This window comes from Acipenser ruthenus, chromosome 4, assembly GCF_902713425.1.
Source record: "Acipenser ruthenus chromosome 4, fAciRut3.2 maternal haplotype, whole genome shotgun sequence".
Taxonomy (NCBI): Eukaryota; Metazoa; Chordata; class Actinopteri; order Acipenseriformes; family Acipenseridae; genus Acipenser; species Acipenser ruthenus.
Genome location: NC_081192.1, coordinates 99,776,088 through 99,795,197, shown reverse-complemented (window position 1 = coordinate 99,795,197; position 19,110 = coordinate 99,776,088). Strand labels below are relative to the sequence as shown.

The following is a 19,110-nucleotide window of genomic DNA, read 5'->3' as shown; positions in this document are numbered from 1 at the left end:
AAAAAAAAACAACGCACAGCACAGTATGTATACTATACAACCAGTGAATTATTGCAAATATTAAAAACAAAAGCACTGTAACAGTATTTGCCAATTTACAAAACCGCATTCCAAAAACAAATTACCACTGTACTCAGTCCTTGCCAAAGTAAATTAACAGTTGTTTTAGCACCAAAAGTGCAAGTTAACTCAAGACATTGAAAAAACAAAAAACAAAAAGGTGTGCCCGGAGTGCTCCCGTGTGGGTTCACCAAACACAAGAGCAGGTTTTAGTCAGCTATAAAATACAGCCAAGTTAGGCCACAAATGCTTTTTTAAAGCAAAATTTCGATAACCGAGTTAAACATTTATGGGACTATTTTCCTAAAGCTTCTCAGCTGTAGGGTACCCGAAGTTCAAGGTAAATCTAGGTTTTAAAAAGTGTTGGTTTTAAAGAACAGTTTTTCAAATTCTCTAATAGCAATAGTGCCCTCTCGATGAAGGCTCCACTGTTGACCTTGATTTGCATTAGCCCCCATCGCCTTCAGCTCGAGATCCATAGCTCAGGGTTAGAAACTAACGCACGCCTGTGGCGAATTAAAACTGATGAGGACTAGTTGATGTCTGTCTCAGTAGTAACAAAAGTGTACAGATAAAAGTCTCACACTCACAGGCTTACATTTAAATGCAGGAAAATGATTTTATAATGGGGTGTAGCAGTGGTGAACAAACATTCATAATGTTTACAAAACAGAACAAACTTCCCTCATCTACCCTGGTCATGCTGAATTTTGCATTACTTTGAGACAAAAAAATTTTTTTAGGGGTTGAGAGTTAAAGAGCAAATAAAGTTGCCGTGTCTGAAAAGTAATTACAAAATAATGTATTTATATTAGAATTTTAAAACTTCAAGCTTGTCTTAGCACACAGTAAATTTCAAAGTAAGTAAAGTCCACATATTTAAGTAAACTCTGTTTGGTTTTGCAATAATTACACACAGAAAAAAGTGGTGAAAAAGACAGAACCAGACACCAATGAAACAGAGAAATTAAATTTCAGGCACAAAAACATGCAATGTCACATTATATAGATACCATAAAACCAAGCGAGACACAAGAGAAAAATGTGAAGCAATTTCTAAATTAAAGGTAAGAAGCAGTATTAATTGGTAGTACATTTGAATACAGAAAAGGTAAGCCATAAGCTGTATTTTGTTATCTTTTTTTCATGTATTCCATTGTTTCCTTTGCATTTTATACAAAAAAACACATTAAGTTTCTAAAAAATATTCATAGAACCAACCAGTCCTTATATTTATTTTTAGTCTTCCAAGATTCTGACTATATATACTTTCCATGTCGCGTTTCTCATTAACTACCAAGTCCGAGAATGCACAAGTGCATAAATAAATACATTTTTAAAAAAGCGCTTGCGAGAACTGCGATTTCAAACACTGCTGATTTTACGGTTTTCATAAGTTAGTTTGTTGCATTTTCTGTAAACATTAAATCGATTTCTACAGGAAGTTGTATTTTTTCTTTCGTTTAATATGTAGTGCTTTATAATAAGCATTACATTTAGCGTGAAAATACCCTCCCTCCCCCCACTGTTGCTCTTGCCTAATATACAAAGAAAATTTGGCTGTGTTTTGGGAAGACATCAACAGAAGAGGAGAAAGAAGAGATTCGTACTGTACATACATTTCCATTTGACCAACTTCTTAAAAATGGAATTGATAGTCTAAAAATAACAAACTACCATGCCTATTTAAACATAGATAATCACAGTATGTGCTTATGCGTATTTGTACGTGGGTGTGTGTGTGTGTGTACTTTTTATCTGCATTTTGTGTCTCCACTGTCAATATTAGTTGACCACAGTTTTACAGCAACTGATTATGCAGAAAAAGATCTGACTGGTACATGTTGTTGCTCATAGTGATAGTAATCATTTAATAAAGACTGAATCGGCAAAACAAAGCATTTAAAAATAAAATCAGTCATATTCGTTAATTGTAGGGCTGTGTCCGAAGGTTCGTTTGCTAGCTAGGGATTCGAAGATTGTTTTAAACCTTCGAAAGTTTGTCAAACGGGTTCGCTTACTGGGTTTTTTTTCCCTTCCTGTTAACAGAAACTGTTTGACAATGTGTGAATACTATAAAATCACACATTAAATGTCACTCATGCAAAATTCGAACTTTTGATTTGTATAATACATATTACGTAAACAAAAGTTGTTATTAAAATCTGCTACCAAATAGTTATGTAGCAACGCCGCTGCAGTGTATGGAGCAGGGTCTAGTATCCAAAGCAGTGGGCTTGTACCTCTAATGGCTGTATTGCTTCAGTAAAATATGTACTGAATACCTACTGTACAAGACAATGTAAGAGAAGTGCTATGGTAGAATGTTTGAAACATACAAAATATACGCCAACACTAATCATTTTAAATTTAGAAAACTGAGCACCATCCGCCCCTCCCCGTTCCAGCTCCAGCTCATGTTGTCCAGAAGCAAACCTGTAATTTCTTCATTCGCCATCTTGACAGCAAAGCGTTGTAGTGTAAGGCTAAGCTGTATTGAAAGAAATGTCTAGAAACCCCTCTGCTGTTTGGGATTTTTTTGTTAAAAGCTCAGACGACCAAAAAAAAAAAGTTGAATGCAAACTGCGAGCGACTCGTATCATGGAGGCATAACAAATCTCTGGGATTACTTGACAAGCGTAAGTTCATATTATTAGTATTAATATTTTTAGTAGTAGTAAAATGTGACGGATAACCTGCTTGGAATGGTGACTTAAGTAAAACTTTGTCCACAGCAGTTGGTGCTGGTGCAGTGCTTACTGTATATATTGCAAGCAAATGAACAGTGTATTTGTATTTTTATTGAAATTATAAAAATATGATTATTGTTCTATATAACGTATTTTTAAACTACATGTGAATGTTTTATTCCATTTATATGGACTACCTGTAAAATAGGATTTTCAATCAAATATAAACAAGTAGTATTGTGACGTCACCAATAAATTATGCAAATGAGTACCATCGAAGGTTCGAACCTTCCAAGGTCAAAATGTACCCTTCGTTGCAGCCCTAATTAATTGTGCAATGCGAATATCGTTTCCTGAATTAATTGTATATGCTAGGTTTCAGATCGATCTTCTGAGTCAATGCATAAGACATTTTACAATGCTATAACATATACTCACTATTTCGTACACCAAGTAAAAAAGATGATCTTACAAGAAAACGTAGGTTGGTTTTTAAAAAAAAAAAAAAAAAAAGTTGTACAATGTCAGAACTCTACGGCTACTGACTCAGGTATATGATTGTACAGTTTGGCCTTCATCACCAACATCGCTTGTAAGCTCGAAACTGATTGGTCCATTCATGATGTCCATGGAAACATAATCCCAGAAATGAAGTGCCCTCAGAGAAGGAATGTTTTACTCGACTTACATACGTAATGAATTGTGGAAATTGCTGCTATTTTACTGTAAAAAAACAAACATTTTGAATACTATTCACTGGAACATACTTGCACTATAAACTCATTTTTTTCCTTTTTGAAATAACTATTTTAGGAGTCTCATCTGGCAAAGTAGACGGCAATTTAGACAGCCGCTGGCTGGAAATGAGAAGGCTGAAACCAAAATGTACTTTTTTGAAAAAGCCCAACTGCTTCAACACCACACACTTACTTGGGTAGGTCAATCTTTAAATCACTGTAAAATATTGAAGAGTTTAAAACTATATAGATTTGAGGGACAACTGCTTAACTCTCTTACTAATGTGTTTATATTACAAGATTTAGTCCAAAATATTAGAACAATTTCACAAGGTTGTTTCAAAGAAACGCAATGTGAGGAAATGGCTATTCACTTGAGCTATTTTGGATTGACATTTTTATACGGTTTTGATGTCTAAAAATTAGATTTAGTTTATAATACCAAAATTTTACATTGAAAGTACGGCTATGAATACATTAATAGCGTATTGCATCTTTGAAGTGTAAAAGTAATTTTACAAAAATGCGGGGATTTATAGCAGTATTTTTTTTACTAAATTTGAACAGAAGTGATATTAGTTATTTATTGGATATGCACAATCCAACTGTTGAAACTATTAAAACATGAAGATTGACAAATGTTTATAATGATACAAATGAAATGGCTATATATGAGATTATACAACATTTTAAAATAAAATACAGAGACTGTAAACCTCATGGCAGTGTTTATGTATCAATTCATTTATGTATTGATTTTTTAAAATAAAAAAAAAGCCATCAGGGTATGAATCCAGGATCACCCTGCAGTGTTCCAGTTAGCCATCATCGGGCAAGATGTTAGATAAGGAAAAATAGCTGTACAATGTTTTTTAAAAAAGTACATAAATAAACAAAAGAAAAAACATAGTCTTTGCAGAATTGGATGGATCCTACTGTAAATATTGCATGCATTTTAGTAGGAAAAAAATGGTTCAGCAGTCACAAAACAAACGTCAAGAAAATCTGAATTCAGCTTAGGGGAAAAAAACAGGCATAAAGTATTTTTATATTTGAATAACTCCAAGTATTGCTTAGTATGTTCCTTAAATTTACTCGCAAATGTGTTCCAAACTGCACTGAAAAGGAACATTTCTTTAAAGTATGTTATAAATGGGTTGAGCTGAGGTGGGGTCACAGGGAACCTTTTCTGTATCTAAGAATTTAGTGAACCAGTCAAGCTACAAGGCTACAAATCCACCCGTTAATCACTGATTGATTGATTGATTGATTGTGTTCACTGCTAAATAAAACCCAAATCCTACAACTTATATTCTACTTTGTGTGTGTTTTGTGCGACGGGGAGGGGGCAAGTAGATTTTTCTAGCATTCTGTCTCGAACAATTTTTTTTCAAAAATTGCACACACCTGGAGCACTAATGTTTATTGTTACTTTTTTACTCCAACAAAAATAATAAATCTAAAACGTATGAGTTCATTTTTTAGGAGAAAAAAAAATAAGCCTAATATTTTAGGGACCCCAGCAGCTGTTGATTCCGACTCAGGAACATCACATAATGACTAGCAAGTTTCAAAAGTTACTCGTCCTTAGGACCACAATTTTATTAGTTTCTAACCCTGTCATAACTCCATTCTCAGGTCAACTTCCACATGGTACAGCCTTCATCAACAGGCACTGTTGCTTAAATAACATATCAAAAGGTGATAGAAATAAAACAAAATCTGTTTTTTGAAATAGCAGTGCTTGCCGCTTAACTTTTACGAGATTGCTTGGTACTGCAACACTTTTTCCAGTCAAATCAAAGCACAGCACAAATCCAAACCCAATCACGTACAATAGAAGCCATTTAGTGGTACTGTTAAAATGTATTTATGAGCATACACATACTACAGTCCCAAATGAAAGCTATCTTTTTTTGTTATGGTTAATTTTAATATCCTCACTTCTCAGTTACATTCAAATGAGCTACCAACGAAATGACAAATACACCCACCTCTCGTTATATCACACCACACTATACTGCGGATTCGGATATATCTCAGTCCTGGAGTTGGCTCTCATTTTTATAGTCTAACTGCGTATGCCATGGCTGCACTATACAGACAATTTCACTTAGAATTACTGTTCGTTTTATTTCGTACTGCACATCAAACACAAATATACAAAACAATTAAAAACAAAGCATTAATATTGTACTGTTATCATATACACACGCATTGCACAATAACAAAGCAAATTAAAAATCTACTTGCTGAAGCGGTTTTTTAAGCAATGCACAAGCAGATGTCACAGGGCAGTGACATCAGCTCCCTAGTAACAAGCCTCCTGTGTTGGGAATGGATTCTTTCAATGCAGCGGGTTTGTGCATTTGAGAAAGGAGAGGAAGATTCATGAAATTAATTGGATGAGAAGCAATTACCCTCCACAATACGAATTAAAACTGCTGCTTTTTATACAAAAAATTAGAAAAAGCGGCTTGCGTAGAGGATTTATATTGGACCCCAATGCCCACGATAAAACGAGGGAGTAGTTGTACCGTATTTGTTATTAGCCTATTTGTTTTTATATGGGTCTCTCGCTATATCGCGGCCCTCGATATATAGAGGATTTGTATTGGACCCTGACACCTGCAATATATCGAGTGGGTGGTGTATTTAAGTTGTTTTTCCTTAAGTGCATTTACACTTGAGTATCCACATTGAGACTATTGTACAAAAACAGTCCTGAATGCACTTGTTTCACATATGCCCTTTACTCTGTATGGTAAGGAAATACAGTAATCCGTCTCTTATCTGCCCGTCACATATCTACCATGATCAATCTCTTCAGCAACGTCAGTTTATTATTGAACAGCAGGGCTTGAATTTCATTTTTGTGTGCTGTGGGGATTTCCCCCCCCCTATGCTGCAGCCAACGGGGAGGGATTCCAAAATTAGCGGGGAATGGCATATAAAAAACTATATATATATTTTACTGCATCATCATTCACATTTGGTATTGCTTTAAAATAAGCTGCTTTCAGGAGACCTAACAGATGTTCATCATTGTGAGCCAGAGCACTCTCCATTGCTTTTGCCATTGCCTGACGAAGTTTTTGCAAGCAGCAGAAAAAGGTGTTTCTTTTTAACCAGCGCTCCATTTCTTTTTTTTTTTTTTAAACTCTTTACACTCAGCCCTATTTCCGCCTGTTTTTCATGTTTTCATGTATGTATGTTTAACTACTGTATAGTTTGTACTGCACGCATGTAACATATCAAATGAAAGGCCACAGAATTTCCTTTCATAGTATGTAAGTTGCAACAGGATCAGGCATACTATGTGTGGTAGAGATGAGAATATATGTAAAAAAAAAACCGCTTTTCCATTGTAATTGTAATCATAGTGGCTATAAAAAAAAATAAAAAAAAACCTGCACCATTGAACCTCAATATGAAATGAACATTGGTTGGAAGTTGAGCTTCTAAGCTTTCCAATGATACCGCCTCTTTCAGTCTAGCTGCTACAATGACGGAGCAAGACTGTTACCTCTGTCGCATGATGAGAGGCTTAACTTCAGGCGATCGTAGTTCCGGCTAGGAGTACCGCATACACACACTGAATATGTCTTTGGAAATCCCAGAGTCTGTACTTTTAAACAAGCCATGAACCAGGTAGGCGGCTTTTACGGTGCCTGAGTAATATGCACGTAACCTTTGGTGCGCTGTCGCCCCAAAATGAATTGGGCTGAGTTTGAAGAGTTAAAGCGAAAGTCACCGCTTGCAAAACATACTTAATATAGTCTTTCTTTTTTCCAAAACTGCTTATTTATTGCAGTGTACAGACTTTCTATAATGCTTAAAGATATCGGCCGAGAATCATGTACGAGAGAATAAAGTCTTGCGGCACTTATATCCAGCACTTCTTTTATGTATTTATTTATTTTAACCAGAACTACACAGACTGCGGCTCTTAGTGCTTTTGTCACTGACACCCACTTCCTCCGAGATTGTTGTAGTGTTTCAGGCATTCTAAAATTGGGTAAAATAAAAAATAAAAGTAGCTTGGTGTCTTAAAATATCTCTGCAGGATTTTCCCGCAATGAAAGTTGCAGATAGGCCTGAGTAACTTGGAAAATGCACGATTCAGCGATCCCACGCTGAAATTCAAGATCAATTCAGAGATTGTAGACCCTACCAAAATATCTGTACACTGTGTTGTATGTTCTCTGTGCGCAACCATTGCTGGTAGTGTCACATGAGCTGTTCAGTGTGGGGATATGTAAATAAATCCTGTTCGCCTGTGGGGCGTATCAACTTCAACCTCCGTCTCGCTCTTCTTCCTGTCACTCCGCAGCGAAAGCATGCACCCACACAGCAGACGGCTACTCTGTCACAAGCCTAATACCCTGTATCTTTCTAAACAAGGGATTGGGGAACTCCCTAATAAAAGCTGAATCTTAAAACAATAATTGTGTGAATATAGTAATTGTTACAGCTGTGTATAATGGTATTTAAAACAGGATTAATTTATTTTGCCTTTTTACATATCCACCCTTACTCTGGTCCCACTGCAATCAGATACGCAATGGATTACTGTATGTATAAATAAATAAATAAAAAATAAATACTTGATTCTCAGTGGTGTATTACAGAATAAAAATAGAATATCTGGTGTGGATTAATTCAAATCAAAATGTGTTGGCTTGGTTGCTACGGACCTGGCACTGCAGTGTGACAGGGTGCTTATCAGGCAGTTTACAAAACAACTGGAGCCAAACTGCAAATAGGGCGATCGAGATGCCTCTTAAATAGCAAGGTGTTTGTTTATTTGATTGTGTACAGTATTCCATAATAAGTCGATAGACAGTCACGATAACTGATGCTACATTGTAAAAATTCAGTTTTGTGTGGATAGTCACTTATCGTGACATTATCAATTACTATCACAAAACTAGGCTAGGGTATATGTGGAAAAGTATGTCCTCTATATCAAGGGTTCCCCAACTTTCCAAACCTACGACAAAATAACCAAGCAATTTCCAGGGACCAGCCATCACTGAGACAGCGATCAATATATGGTACTAAGAGTAACAAAAAAAACAACAGCACCATCAACCAAGCATACAGTACGAGTGATTTTCCAATCATGTCCATGAAAATTGTTCTGCGACCTGTATAATTTCTTTGGTTTGCAGAATCCCAACCCCACACAGACAAAACCCATGCAACCAAAGTTGCTGACTGCAATGAACTCAGCACATGTTTATAGATATTTTGTAAGCACAGCGTCATATTTGTTTGACATTTCCAAACCATTAATTTTTCATAAGCACAATCCAAGAGCTACATTTAGTGAATGGCAGTTCTTCAACTGCAATCGAGTAAGCTGCTGTACATTTTTTTTTTTTTTTTTAATTCTCTAAAGGTTTCTCAGCAGTTACTTCAGTAGCACACTGCTCTGGCGATCTGTGTCTGGGTAGATGTACACTTCGCAATTACAGTCCCAAGTAGTTCTAGCCTTCTGCTTCCACCGTTCTTCAAATGGTCAGCTTCAGAAATAAACTCTGTTCTCCTTGCAACAGCTGACACTGCTTTAATACATTTACTTTTTTTCATTCTGTTAACATCCTAAATTGCTGTGTTTCCTTTACTGGCAGAAATGCTGCTGCACAATTAAATCACTGTCAAACTTCTGACAGTAAACTATATAACCAAATCTATTATATCATCTTGGATAGTTGCAGCTACTAAAGAAGATGCAACATGAAAATCTGTGTGTGTTGATCAAAAACTTTTCTTTAGGTACCCTATAACAACTGTCGAAAGACAACAGTGGTTTATTGGAGTTCAAAGAAAATTTAGTAGTTTTTTTTTTGGTTTTTAATTATTGATCTTTGCATTTCAGCCCTTCATTCATTATAACTATTCTTAATTTTAAGTTTTCAGGTATTTCGTTAATAGCATGTGTGCAACACACAACTCTTCAAATTTGTATTTGTTTTATTTTTCATTGTACTTGTTCACAATTTCTAGAATGCAATTGTTTAACCTAAATTTTATATACACGATACTTACAGATCAAATTCATTGCACATTCACAGTGCCACATTTTTAAAAGGAAGAGACAGCATTTTGTTGTTATAGGTGCCTAATCCCAAGAAAACAGTTGCCAATTTTTTATTTTTTTGTCACATTGGAGACCAGTTTAATATCATCAGTCTTGATCCCTGATGTGTAAACTATGCCTTGTTCCACAGTGCATCAGTGGGTACCGATGATCTATTTCATGTACATGGCCATAGGTTAACACAGTGTGGCAGTGAAAGAGTTTATTTTTATTGGACACCACCAGTAAAGGAACATCACTGAGAAATCCTAAAATACAGCTGTGTACGAATTTAGTGTATCGTAAAAAGCAGAAACCTAAAAGGTTGTATATCCTGGCAGTCAAATAAGGTCAGATGTATAGGTCCCAGTAGCTGGAGATGTGGCATCAGAGGTGGTGGATTTACAATGAGGAGTCCCCACCCAGAGGAGTTTTCACAACACAAATAGAGTCTGTATGAAGAGTATTTACAAAGACAAAACATATACTTACTGCATCTGAAGTTTTACTTGGATTACTGCTTGGAGTAGAAGAATGTGAATTTGAGCTACTGCTGTGAAGAGTACTGCTGTGATTGTGTGAATTCTCTTGTGGAGAATAACTGGTGCCTGAAACAGAAGACAAAAGTGGTAAGTACTTTATCAATGACAATATGACCTCCGTCTACAGTACTAGAGGTACCAGTGAAACAAGGAAAGAGACCACTTGGATTACTTTCACTCATCTGTAGACATAGTACCAATATATATGACTTACTGTGTAACAACTATAAAGACCTGATGTCAAAGCATGTAGTCTGTCACTGATATGGACAGTTTAAAGCAATGCGTCAGTTAAATGGTTCATTTTTACTGGACAACACTGATTACAGAAGTAAGAAAAATCCAAAAAATACAGCTGTGTACCATTTAGACAATAACTCTGTACTGTCGATATGCAGCTTTCAAAAGTCACATGGCCATATTAGGTCAGAGGTCAATTTCCTGGCAAGGAACATTTAGCACGAAGTGTTAATATAACCCTGAATATATTGAATCACTACTTCAAATGGTTTCTGAGAGAATGCTTTGGCACTGTGGGGCTTCAGGTTTGCAAAAAGATGTGTCAGGAAATGGTTAATTTTTTTGTATAACACTGATATAGAGATCGAATGATTCTTGGTGTTAGATCTCCCTCTCAACCTGTGAGGGCACTGTGTAAAAGTACCCTTAACTAAATGGGATGACAATTTATTCCGTAGGGTAAGGGGAAGCCGGTCATTAAGGAAAGGGGCGGAGCTACGGTATCCAAACTCAATGACCCAGACGGTAAATGGTGTGGCATCCGAGGATTGGAGGAGCGGATGCGCTCGTTAACATAGGGGTCATGAGCCAGGATATAAATAGGGGACATAGCGTAAGTGATCTGTTCCTTTGTAAATGGTTAGAACAACCTAGAAGGAGACCGCTATAAAAAGTAAAACGTGAGTGTTGTGTTTTTTTTTGTTTTGTCTTAGTAAAAACTTTTTTTCTAAAGACTACTAACACGATCCGGAGCTGCAGCCGCAGGCCAGCAACAAACCCAGACACCAGCACCACGAGCACTAGTTTCACGCACTAAAATAACATTGTCTTTGTGTTCTGTGTTACGTGTGGGTGAGGAAAGAACGGGACTTTTTGTTATTGGTTTTGGGTCAAACCCGAGGATTACAAACAAAGTGATACACACCGCTGTATCACTTCCAACATTTATCATTTACAGGTGTTTGCCCCAAGGCTCTGGATATTGTAAAACAATAAACACCCTTGCATCTGTTAATCATTGTCTGTATTTTGTATCCGTTCTGCACTGCACACATCTGTAACCATTCACCTCTTTGCCACAAACACCCAGGATTGAACTTGAGTCGGAGAATACAGAGCTGTGTACTGAAGCCAATAACTCGAAGTGTTATCCCCCCGGAGCACTTGACCCCAATATGCCTGCAATCTTAGGTCACAGGTCAAAGAGAAGAGTGTTGTTGGAGAAACCCATGGTATATTTTACCTTAAAAACATTGTTTGCTACGCTCACTTCCAAACTATTTTCACATGGGTGACGCTCTACTGACACCGTGCACAATCCCAGGTTACTTTCTCAAGCACAGCACCTGTCTATTCTAATGCTCCTTATAACGTTATTTAGAAGCCTGCGAAACAACTTCACGCAAAATGAAGCTGCCAATCTAAAATGTTTGAAAAAATATTCTCATTAGTTATCAAATTATAATCCTGCAAAAGGAAATGGTATCTACCCAAGGAGGTAACATTATTCGTAAAGCTTAGCAAATATTTGGCTTAAACCACTTGTTATTCAATATTAGCTAAAAAAACAAACACTATCTAATAAACAAAGGCAAGAACCACATCATAAAACACCAACTAGCATAGAGTTGTTTAACGTTAGGCTGTTTATTTTCCGGTTACATTAAAAAGAAAATTAGAAAATAGATGTACATATTGATTTGTAGGACTGGGACGCCTTAGAACTTGTGCCTCCTTTTTAAGGCGCTGACCGTGAAACCTCCGCCCATCAATCAACCCTTTGCGGTTGTTAGGTTGCTGTTAATCATAACAGGTTTCGTCAAAATAAACCAAATATCTTAAATATGCATTTATGAAATGTGTGGTATAAATAGGATAGCAATTGCAGGCAATATTAGGTGTGATACTTATCCAATTAATCCATCCCTACTCCACAGTCCTCGTGTCAGGGTATTTGCATGGAAATCACTCATTAGAAAAATATTGGGAGCTATTGGCCTGGAATCAACTATCCTCTACTCGTTATTGGTATCAAAAAAAATATCAGTAATTGTATGCATGTATGACCTCAATGAGGCAATTCCATAAAATATTTGATTCCCTTTGAGTAGTTATTTGACTTGTATTATACATGTTAGATTGCAGGGTTCACCTGATTAGCACAAATCTTGGACTATGTAATGGTAATTTGGTTACAGTAATCCAAGATTAGTTCTAGACTGTTTTTGAAACCAGCCTAGAATGAGGTTAGAGTGTGCTTAACTGCATACAACAAAGGGAAATTATGGGGTTGGAAGGGAGACAAGATTAACTGACAAATGTTTTAATGTGTGGTGCCATTAGAAGATACTGTAGCATTGTCTTCCTATCATCAAATAAATACGGTAACATTGATTCTTAGTCCTTTACATGTTCAGGCAAGATCCTATTATTGCTTTTTACTTCAACAAAACAAACATTTACCAAAAAATGTTATTTAAGAACAGAGAAGTTTTATTTGTCACAGCGATCAAATACATAAAATATATATATTTTAACACCAAGACGTATGTTATCGGAAATGTCAACAGTTCACACGGTATTGCAAAAGTAAGCTTCGTATGTTTTTACAAATGGTTATCACACATGTAGCATTTGTACAAAAAAGATTTCTTCACGTATCTAAAACATTTTGAAAACTGTAAATAACTTGTTTAAAAAAACTACTTTGAGAAGTCTCTGCTAATAAACTGGAGACACAGACTTGTATTCTATATCACCGACATACACGTTTCCTCCAAAATCATCATCAAAATACAGTAATCAGGTCACACTTAAACTGACTTACATTTAGTAGAGCTATGAATAAGATGATAAACATTACTGTAGCTTTTATTAGGCAGCATTATAATTATACTGAATCCTTATTAAGAGTGAAGGTGGCTTTAATACATTATGTGGCTAAACCTTTACATCGTTACCTAACTTTTCTTCAGTACTTTTTCTTGATGTGTCTGGATTACATTTATGTTTTATCTGCGATCAGGGATGGCCTTAAGGCAAGGCGAGCGAGACGACAGCCTAGGGCCCCCACCATTTAGGGGGCCCCGCGCTCAACCGGACTGCCCTGAGATTTAATGTGCTTGATACGTGCCCGTAAAATGTTCAGGTTTTCAAATCTGATTTACCTCATATAGCGCCAGCAACATTAAAACCTGCCACCAGTAGACATGCTTAATTGTTTTTTTCTTTTATACCTTAGCAACCATAGAGGACGATAGTTTCTCATTGAGTCTGGACTACTCACATAACCCACATCCACAGGAGAGAAGGTTCTTGCGTGTCGTGTGGGAAAGTGGTAGCAAACATGCTGCAGCACACTCAGTTATCAATTACATATTTCTTCAGCAAGTCAAAAAGGAATGAGAGCGAAGTGGCCAAGAATTCTGAATACTCAAATTTGACAAAGGACTTTGTTGCCGCTAAAGCTAGGAAAATGAACTTGTAATGTATGTTCTTATGTAATTTAGAACATAAAATGAAAAAAAAGGATTTGATAAATGCCCAGGGGTTAATTTTGTAAAAAAATTTAAAAAATTAAAAAAATTAAAAGAATGTACAAAGGGGCATTCCACAGAGTGTCAAGTGTCAAAGAGGGATTTTTTTGTTATTTATTTCTGCCTGGTTATGCTACCCTCTGACCTGTCAGAACCCACTTATAGTCAGGCATTACAGTTTTTTTCAATTGGTCCACTGGGGCATGGTCATTTTAGAAAAAAAGTGATTACATGATATGTTTTAAATAGACTAGAATTCTGAGTGCTTTAAAGTTGTGAATTATATAAAAGTCTAACAAACTAATGAAAACAAGTATTCCTTAACATTAATATCATTAATATTATTTATTAAAAGTTAGTATATGTTGGTGCATATGAAACGCATATTCGGGTGTGCATGTAGGCATATAGTAACATACGGTTGCTACTGTAGCATTCATTTAACGTTCTGGACCTCACACTTAATCACCTCCTCCTAGGGTCCCACACAGCCTAAAGCCGGCCCTGCAATAATCCACCTGCGTGCAAAGCTATTTGTTTTTACTGGTGAAGCTAAGTGAGAAAGAGGAGTAGTACTTGAGACTTGTTCTCTACAAGATGTTGGGTAAAAAGAAGTTATTCAATTGTAAATGACCGTTTCCTTCACGTTGTTCATAGGAACACAAACACAGCATCATTACATACCGTAATTACAATATTTGTGATGTCGCAAAACAGGGACGGTGTCAATACTGTACCTAAATACTGTACCTATGTACCTAAACTACGGTAAACCGCAAACCCAGTATACAGACTCACCCCTATATTGGACCTCTCCCTTCCAATTACTGACCAGGTCAAACCCTGCTTAAGACTCATATTGACAGGATTAGACTCCATAGGTTGTATGGTTAGACACCAAATACACTTGTTGAAGAATAAAATATGCTAAAAACAAATCATTCAGAAATCGCCATCTGAGGTTTAAGTTGATTGATCTTATTACAAAACCAAAATTACAGCCACTTACGACCACTACCTTTGTACCAACTAGTGTGTCCTGTAATGTACTCTCCCATCATAGCTGTAACTCCAAAATTAGAGCTGGTATCATGAAGCAGACCGCACCATATATTCAAAGACCGACATGCACTGTAGCTTGTGCTGAATGTCCTAACCAAGTTTGTCATTAGGTATGCAAAAGAGGCGTTCTATAAAAAAATTGTCAAATATAAATTACTAATTTACATGATTTCCTATAATTTCTTGTATTCTTCAGGTACATGTAACAAAAATCTGACTGACAGTACAGATAAACACCTCCATAAAAAAAGCACCACAATCTGATACTCCAAAAATTTATGCTAAATAACGTTTATACCAAGTTACATCACTTTAGGAAGCACTTTTCCAGGTATATGGAAAAATAAAGTGTATATGAAAAAGAGCAATATATGTATAAGACACGACATAAAATCACCTCCACTATATCCCTGTCGCTGGGGACTTTTTAGAACACCATATAATATGCACTCAGTGCTTTGGTGCCAAGCCATGTAAATGTTTTGGCAATTTAAATATTGAGTATCAAATTAAGACTGTAACCAGTTTTAAAGCCATTCTGAATTTCAGCCTTCTTGACACTGGTCTTGTCAGTCACTTGATGTCACAGGAACTTATGAATATTATGATTAGAGAAACAAAAACAAACATGGAATCAAATGTAATATTGCTGTACATTTGCCTTTACTGTGTTAGTACTGCTCAAACTGAAGTTCAGTCAATAGTTTTTCCGATGCTTCATTCTAAATTGGTCAGTAAAGAAACTGATAAAGCCTACTGGTCTTCAAAGATGTTTGTTTAAAGAAAATGTTTTGCAGTTTTTGTTGTGTTAAATATTGTTAAGATATTATTTTTGATATTTGGGTGTTTAATCTATGGTAAAGAATTTAAGCTCAGCAGAAACATAAATTAGCATAACTGGTTACCATTTTTGTCTGCAAATAAAATAAATAAAAGTAATTAAACAATTATTAAATTATTAGTTAAAGGACTGATGTTCACTCTGCCTTCAGATAGCGTTTCTACAACACAAAAGGCCATACAGAGGCAAGACTTGAAATGTGTAGTATGGTTAAATTACATTCTTGTCCTCAGGATCACTATGTTTGTATTTATACATGGAGATTATTCAGCCGTTGAAGATTAGTTGCAATTATCAGTGTCAATAAAGAAATAGGGACAATAATAGTGCAATGTAAGCATTAAAGTTCAGGCTGATAATGTTTTACTGAGATACAGCTATTAATACTGATAAACACCACCAATGTCGTTAAAAATCTGCCATTTACTGAAACGCATGTTCGGATGTGCACGTAGGCATATCTTACTCATTGGCGACCTATTTAACGCAACTACAACTTTACCTCCAATATAACCTCTTAAGCAATACAATAAACCCTACACTTTAGTCTAGCTAAGTATTACCTCTATAAGGTTAAATAACATGAAATCGTAGTCATCGTGTTTTGTTTTTACCTCCATCTCTCTCTCTGACTCTGTGTGTATGGGTAGTTTTCGCCTTGCCATGGCCCGTGTTGTCACTGTGTTTGTTTTCAGGACTGTCAGACCTCCGCAGCATTTTGCACGGCGGTGTGGGATCTGTAGAATCTCGCATCTTTTCATGACGGTGATCCCCACTGGCAGGATGACTCTTTGATGGGTATTTAAGAGTCTGAAACACAAGTTTTAAGTGTTAAAACAAAGGCAAAAACTTAAATAATTACTGTACTGCATACAGGGCTTAAGGTATATTTAAATGTAATTTAATACATATGATTCACTGAATGCATTCTCTCAGACTTTGACAAGTATCTAGAGTTCAAATGCATGCATGAAAATATTTTGTTGTGCTGCGTGTCATCCGAGATGCACGTCACTAATGTAAAGCTTACAGTTTAAAAATTGTATGCAACTAAACGGTACTTGTTACTTACAAGATGTCAACAAATACTACATCCAACAATAACACGGTAATGTTACAGTTCAGCATTTAACTTGACAATATTTAAATACTAGAAACATTTCTCTTTTTTTAATCAAATATACTTGCACTACTGCAACACAGGCCTTGCACAAAATGAAAATTTACATTACTATTATTATTTTATTATTATTCAACGTTCTAAATCGTCCGCAGTCGGGCTGGCTATGAATCTATGTCACATTTGTCAGAATAACTTTTCTCTTAATATTTTTATCTTGGGTTTGTTACTTTTCGCTTTATTTTTCCGCACCGAGGCCTGTAGGTGCTCCAAAAGCCTGCGCTAGAGTACCGCCGTCTTTTAATCTTATTTCTGTTTCTTGTACCTGATAGGGTTGGGAATCCCTTCGGTCGGTACACCTAGAAATAGAAAAGGAAAAAAATAATTAAAGGGTGTCAACTAACAAGCGAATGTGCATAAACATCAAAAGAGAGTTGCAAAGGCAAAGCTGCTTCCTTAAGTTTCTACTTATTTTGGTTTCCAACAAAAATGGCGGATTTGTCAAAGCGGAGAAGGGAGAAAAAAATCTGAATAAAAAATATTGAGCTGTTTACCCATCACTGAGTCTCGGTTGTTTCCTTGCATACATTACCATCAATGCCGTGTGTGTGTATAGAGTGGATGTGAAAGATAAACTACTTTGTTTAGCCTTTTTTTCTTAGCGTTACTATATCAGCTATTATTTGTATACTTTTGTGTATGTGAGATGTTTTTACGGCTTCACTAAACGGAAGAGCGCCCTCGGTCCATCATCCACTCGCACACACTGAACTAAGCGCCTATCTACACAACAACGAAGCTCAGCCCCACAGCCGCTCCGCCTCCCCCTCCGAGAACTACATCCGGGACACTATGACACCAACCTCGACAAACTCCGGCAACCACTTTCCGGTAGCCGAAGCCGGGTAGCAAGCGCTTTCGTAAATGCGTCACTCTCTCGCTGTCAGATCCGAAGTAAACGCAGAGCGAGTCGCGCTATTCACAGTGCGTGTTTTCCTGGTAGGGATCATTCAATTCAAAGTGTATTCTTCTTCACTTATACGGGCACGTGTCTTCTTAGTAAAAAAAATACTATAAAGGATTTTCAGAAACGAGTTTCTTATTCTTCTTCTTCTTATTATTAGTAATATTGTTGTTGTTGGCTGGGTGTATGATTATGGTGATTACAGGATGACTTATTTATTGAGTTTTTTTATTACATATAAAAAAGTAAGCATTTTAATTTCTATTTGAAAAAAATCTGCCGCAAACTGAAGAAGACTGAAAACGTTATTGGCCTTCTTCAGTTCAGAACAAGACGTATTTTTGTATACACTGTCGTGCCGTTTTCAACACTTCAAACCTTCAGTTTTCAGTTTCGCAGTGTCTGATGTGAACTCTCTTATTTTTAAATACAAATATATACGTTTTTTTTTTCCTGGTTAAAACTTTCATTGCTGTATTGTAATTGCAGGGCTGTAAGTACATATTAATTGCAGGGCTGTAGTGTAAGTACATATTATTGGGGACATAAATAAAATCGTGAATACATGGCTAGGAGCAAATGTGCTGTGTGAAAGGTGCCCTCGCCCATACACACATATTTGTAAACTGACAGAGGGCATTAGTGCATGTAACATATCATATGAAAGCTCGTGATGAGATCTACCCAGTACCAAAAGGACCTAACTGAAATCAGAAACTGCACTGAATAAAGTGAGAATTTGTGCCAGGAGGGCTTAAGTGTACATACACCCTGCAGGCACTGAGTATTGCATTGTGGGGTGGATCATGTGACTGCAGAGAGGACAAAATGACTGAAATGAGAAGTTAATAAAAGTATTGTGTAAAACACAATCTATCTGCAGATGAAATTTTACTTAATTTAATGGAAGAATCAGAGCCGGACAATGGAAACTGTTGAAAAGCTGGTAAATTATTATATCTCAGTAGTACTTTAAGTATAATTCATGTTATATGGCTACATGTGTAAACATTTGACCTTACCTTCCTTTATATGTTAATGATAAATAATGGTTTATTAATTATGTAAAAAAAATCCAATATTAAAATACTTTAAGTTGATTAAACATATTAACAGAGTAACGTGGAAGTCATAAAGAAAATCCTACTGTCATCTTATTTTAAATGGTGTATTGTAATAATGATAGCTAGATTAATGTGTAGTGTAATATGAGTAGCTTTCGATACAAATACA

At 36.1% G+C, this 19,110-nt stretch overlaps 1 protein-coding gene across 3 annotated transcripts in view; it reads right to left on the bottom strand.

Annotated features, from left to right (window-relative positions):
• Nucleotides 1-17,801, bottom strand: part of LOC117400287 (WW domain-containing adapter protein with coiled-coil-like) — a 54,563-nt gene extending 36,762 nt beyond the window's left edge. The window contains exons 1-4 of one of the 3 annotated variants that reach the window (XM_059023230.1): nucleotides 17,777-17,801; nucleotides 17,239-17,272; nucleotides 16,408-16,603; nucleotides 10,065-10,180 (exon numbers count right to left, since the gene is read on the bottom strand). In XM_059023230.1, coding sequence (XP_058879213.1) covers nucleotides 10,065-10,180; nucleotides 16,408-16,546 — 255 coding nt within the window. In that variant the 5' untranslated portion in view covers nucleotides 16,547-16,603; nucleotides 17,239-17,272; nucleotides 17,777-17,801. Of the gene's footprint in view, nucleotides 1-10,064; nucleotides 10,181-16,407; nucleotides 16,604-17,238; nucleotides 17,273-17,467; nucleotides 17,730-17,776 lie in introns of those variants that run through there. The other 2 variants (XM_059023228.1, XM_059023229.1) reach the window with 2 other exon arrangements.
• Between the last annotated feature and the right edge of the window lie 1,309 nt (nucleotides 17,802-19,110).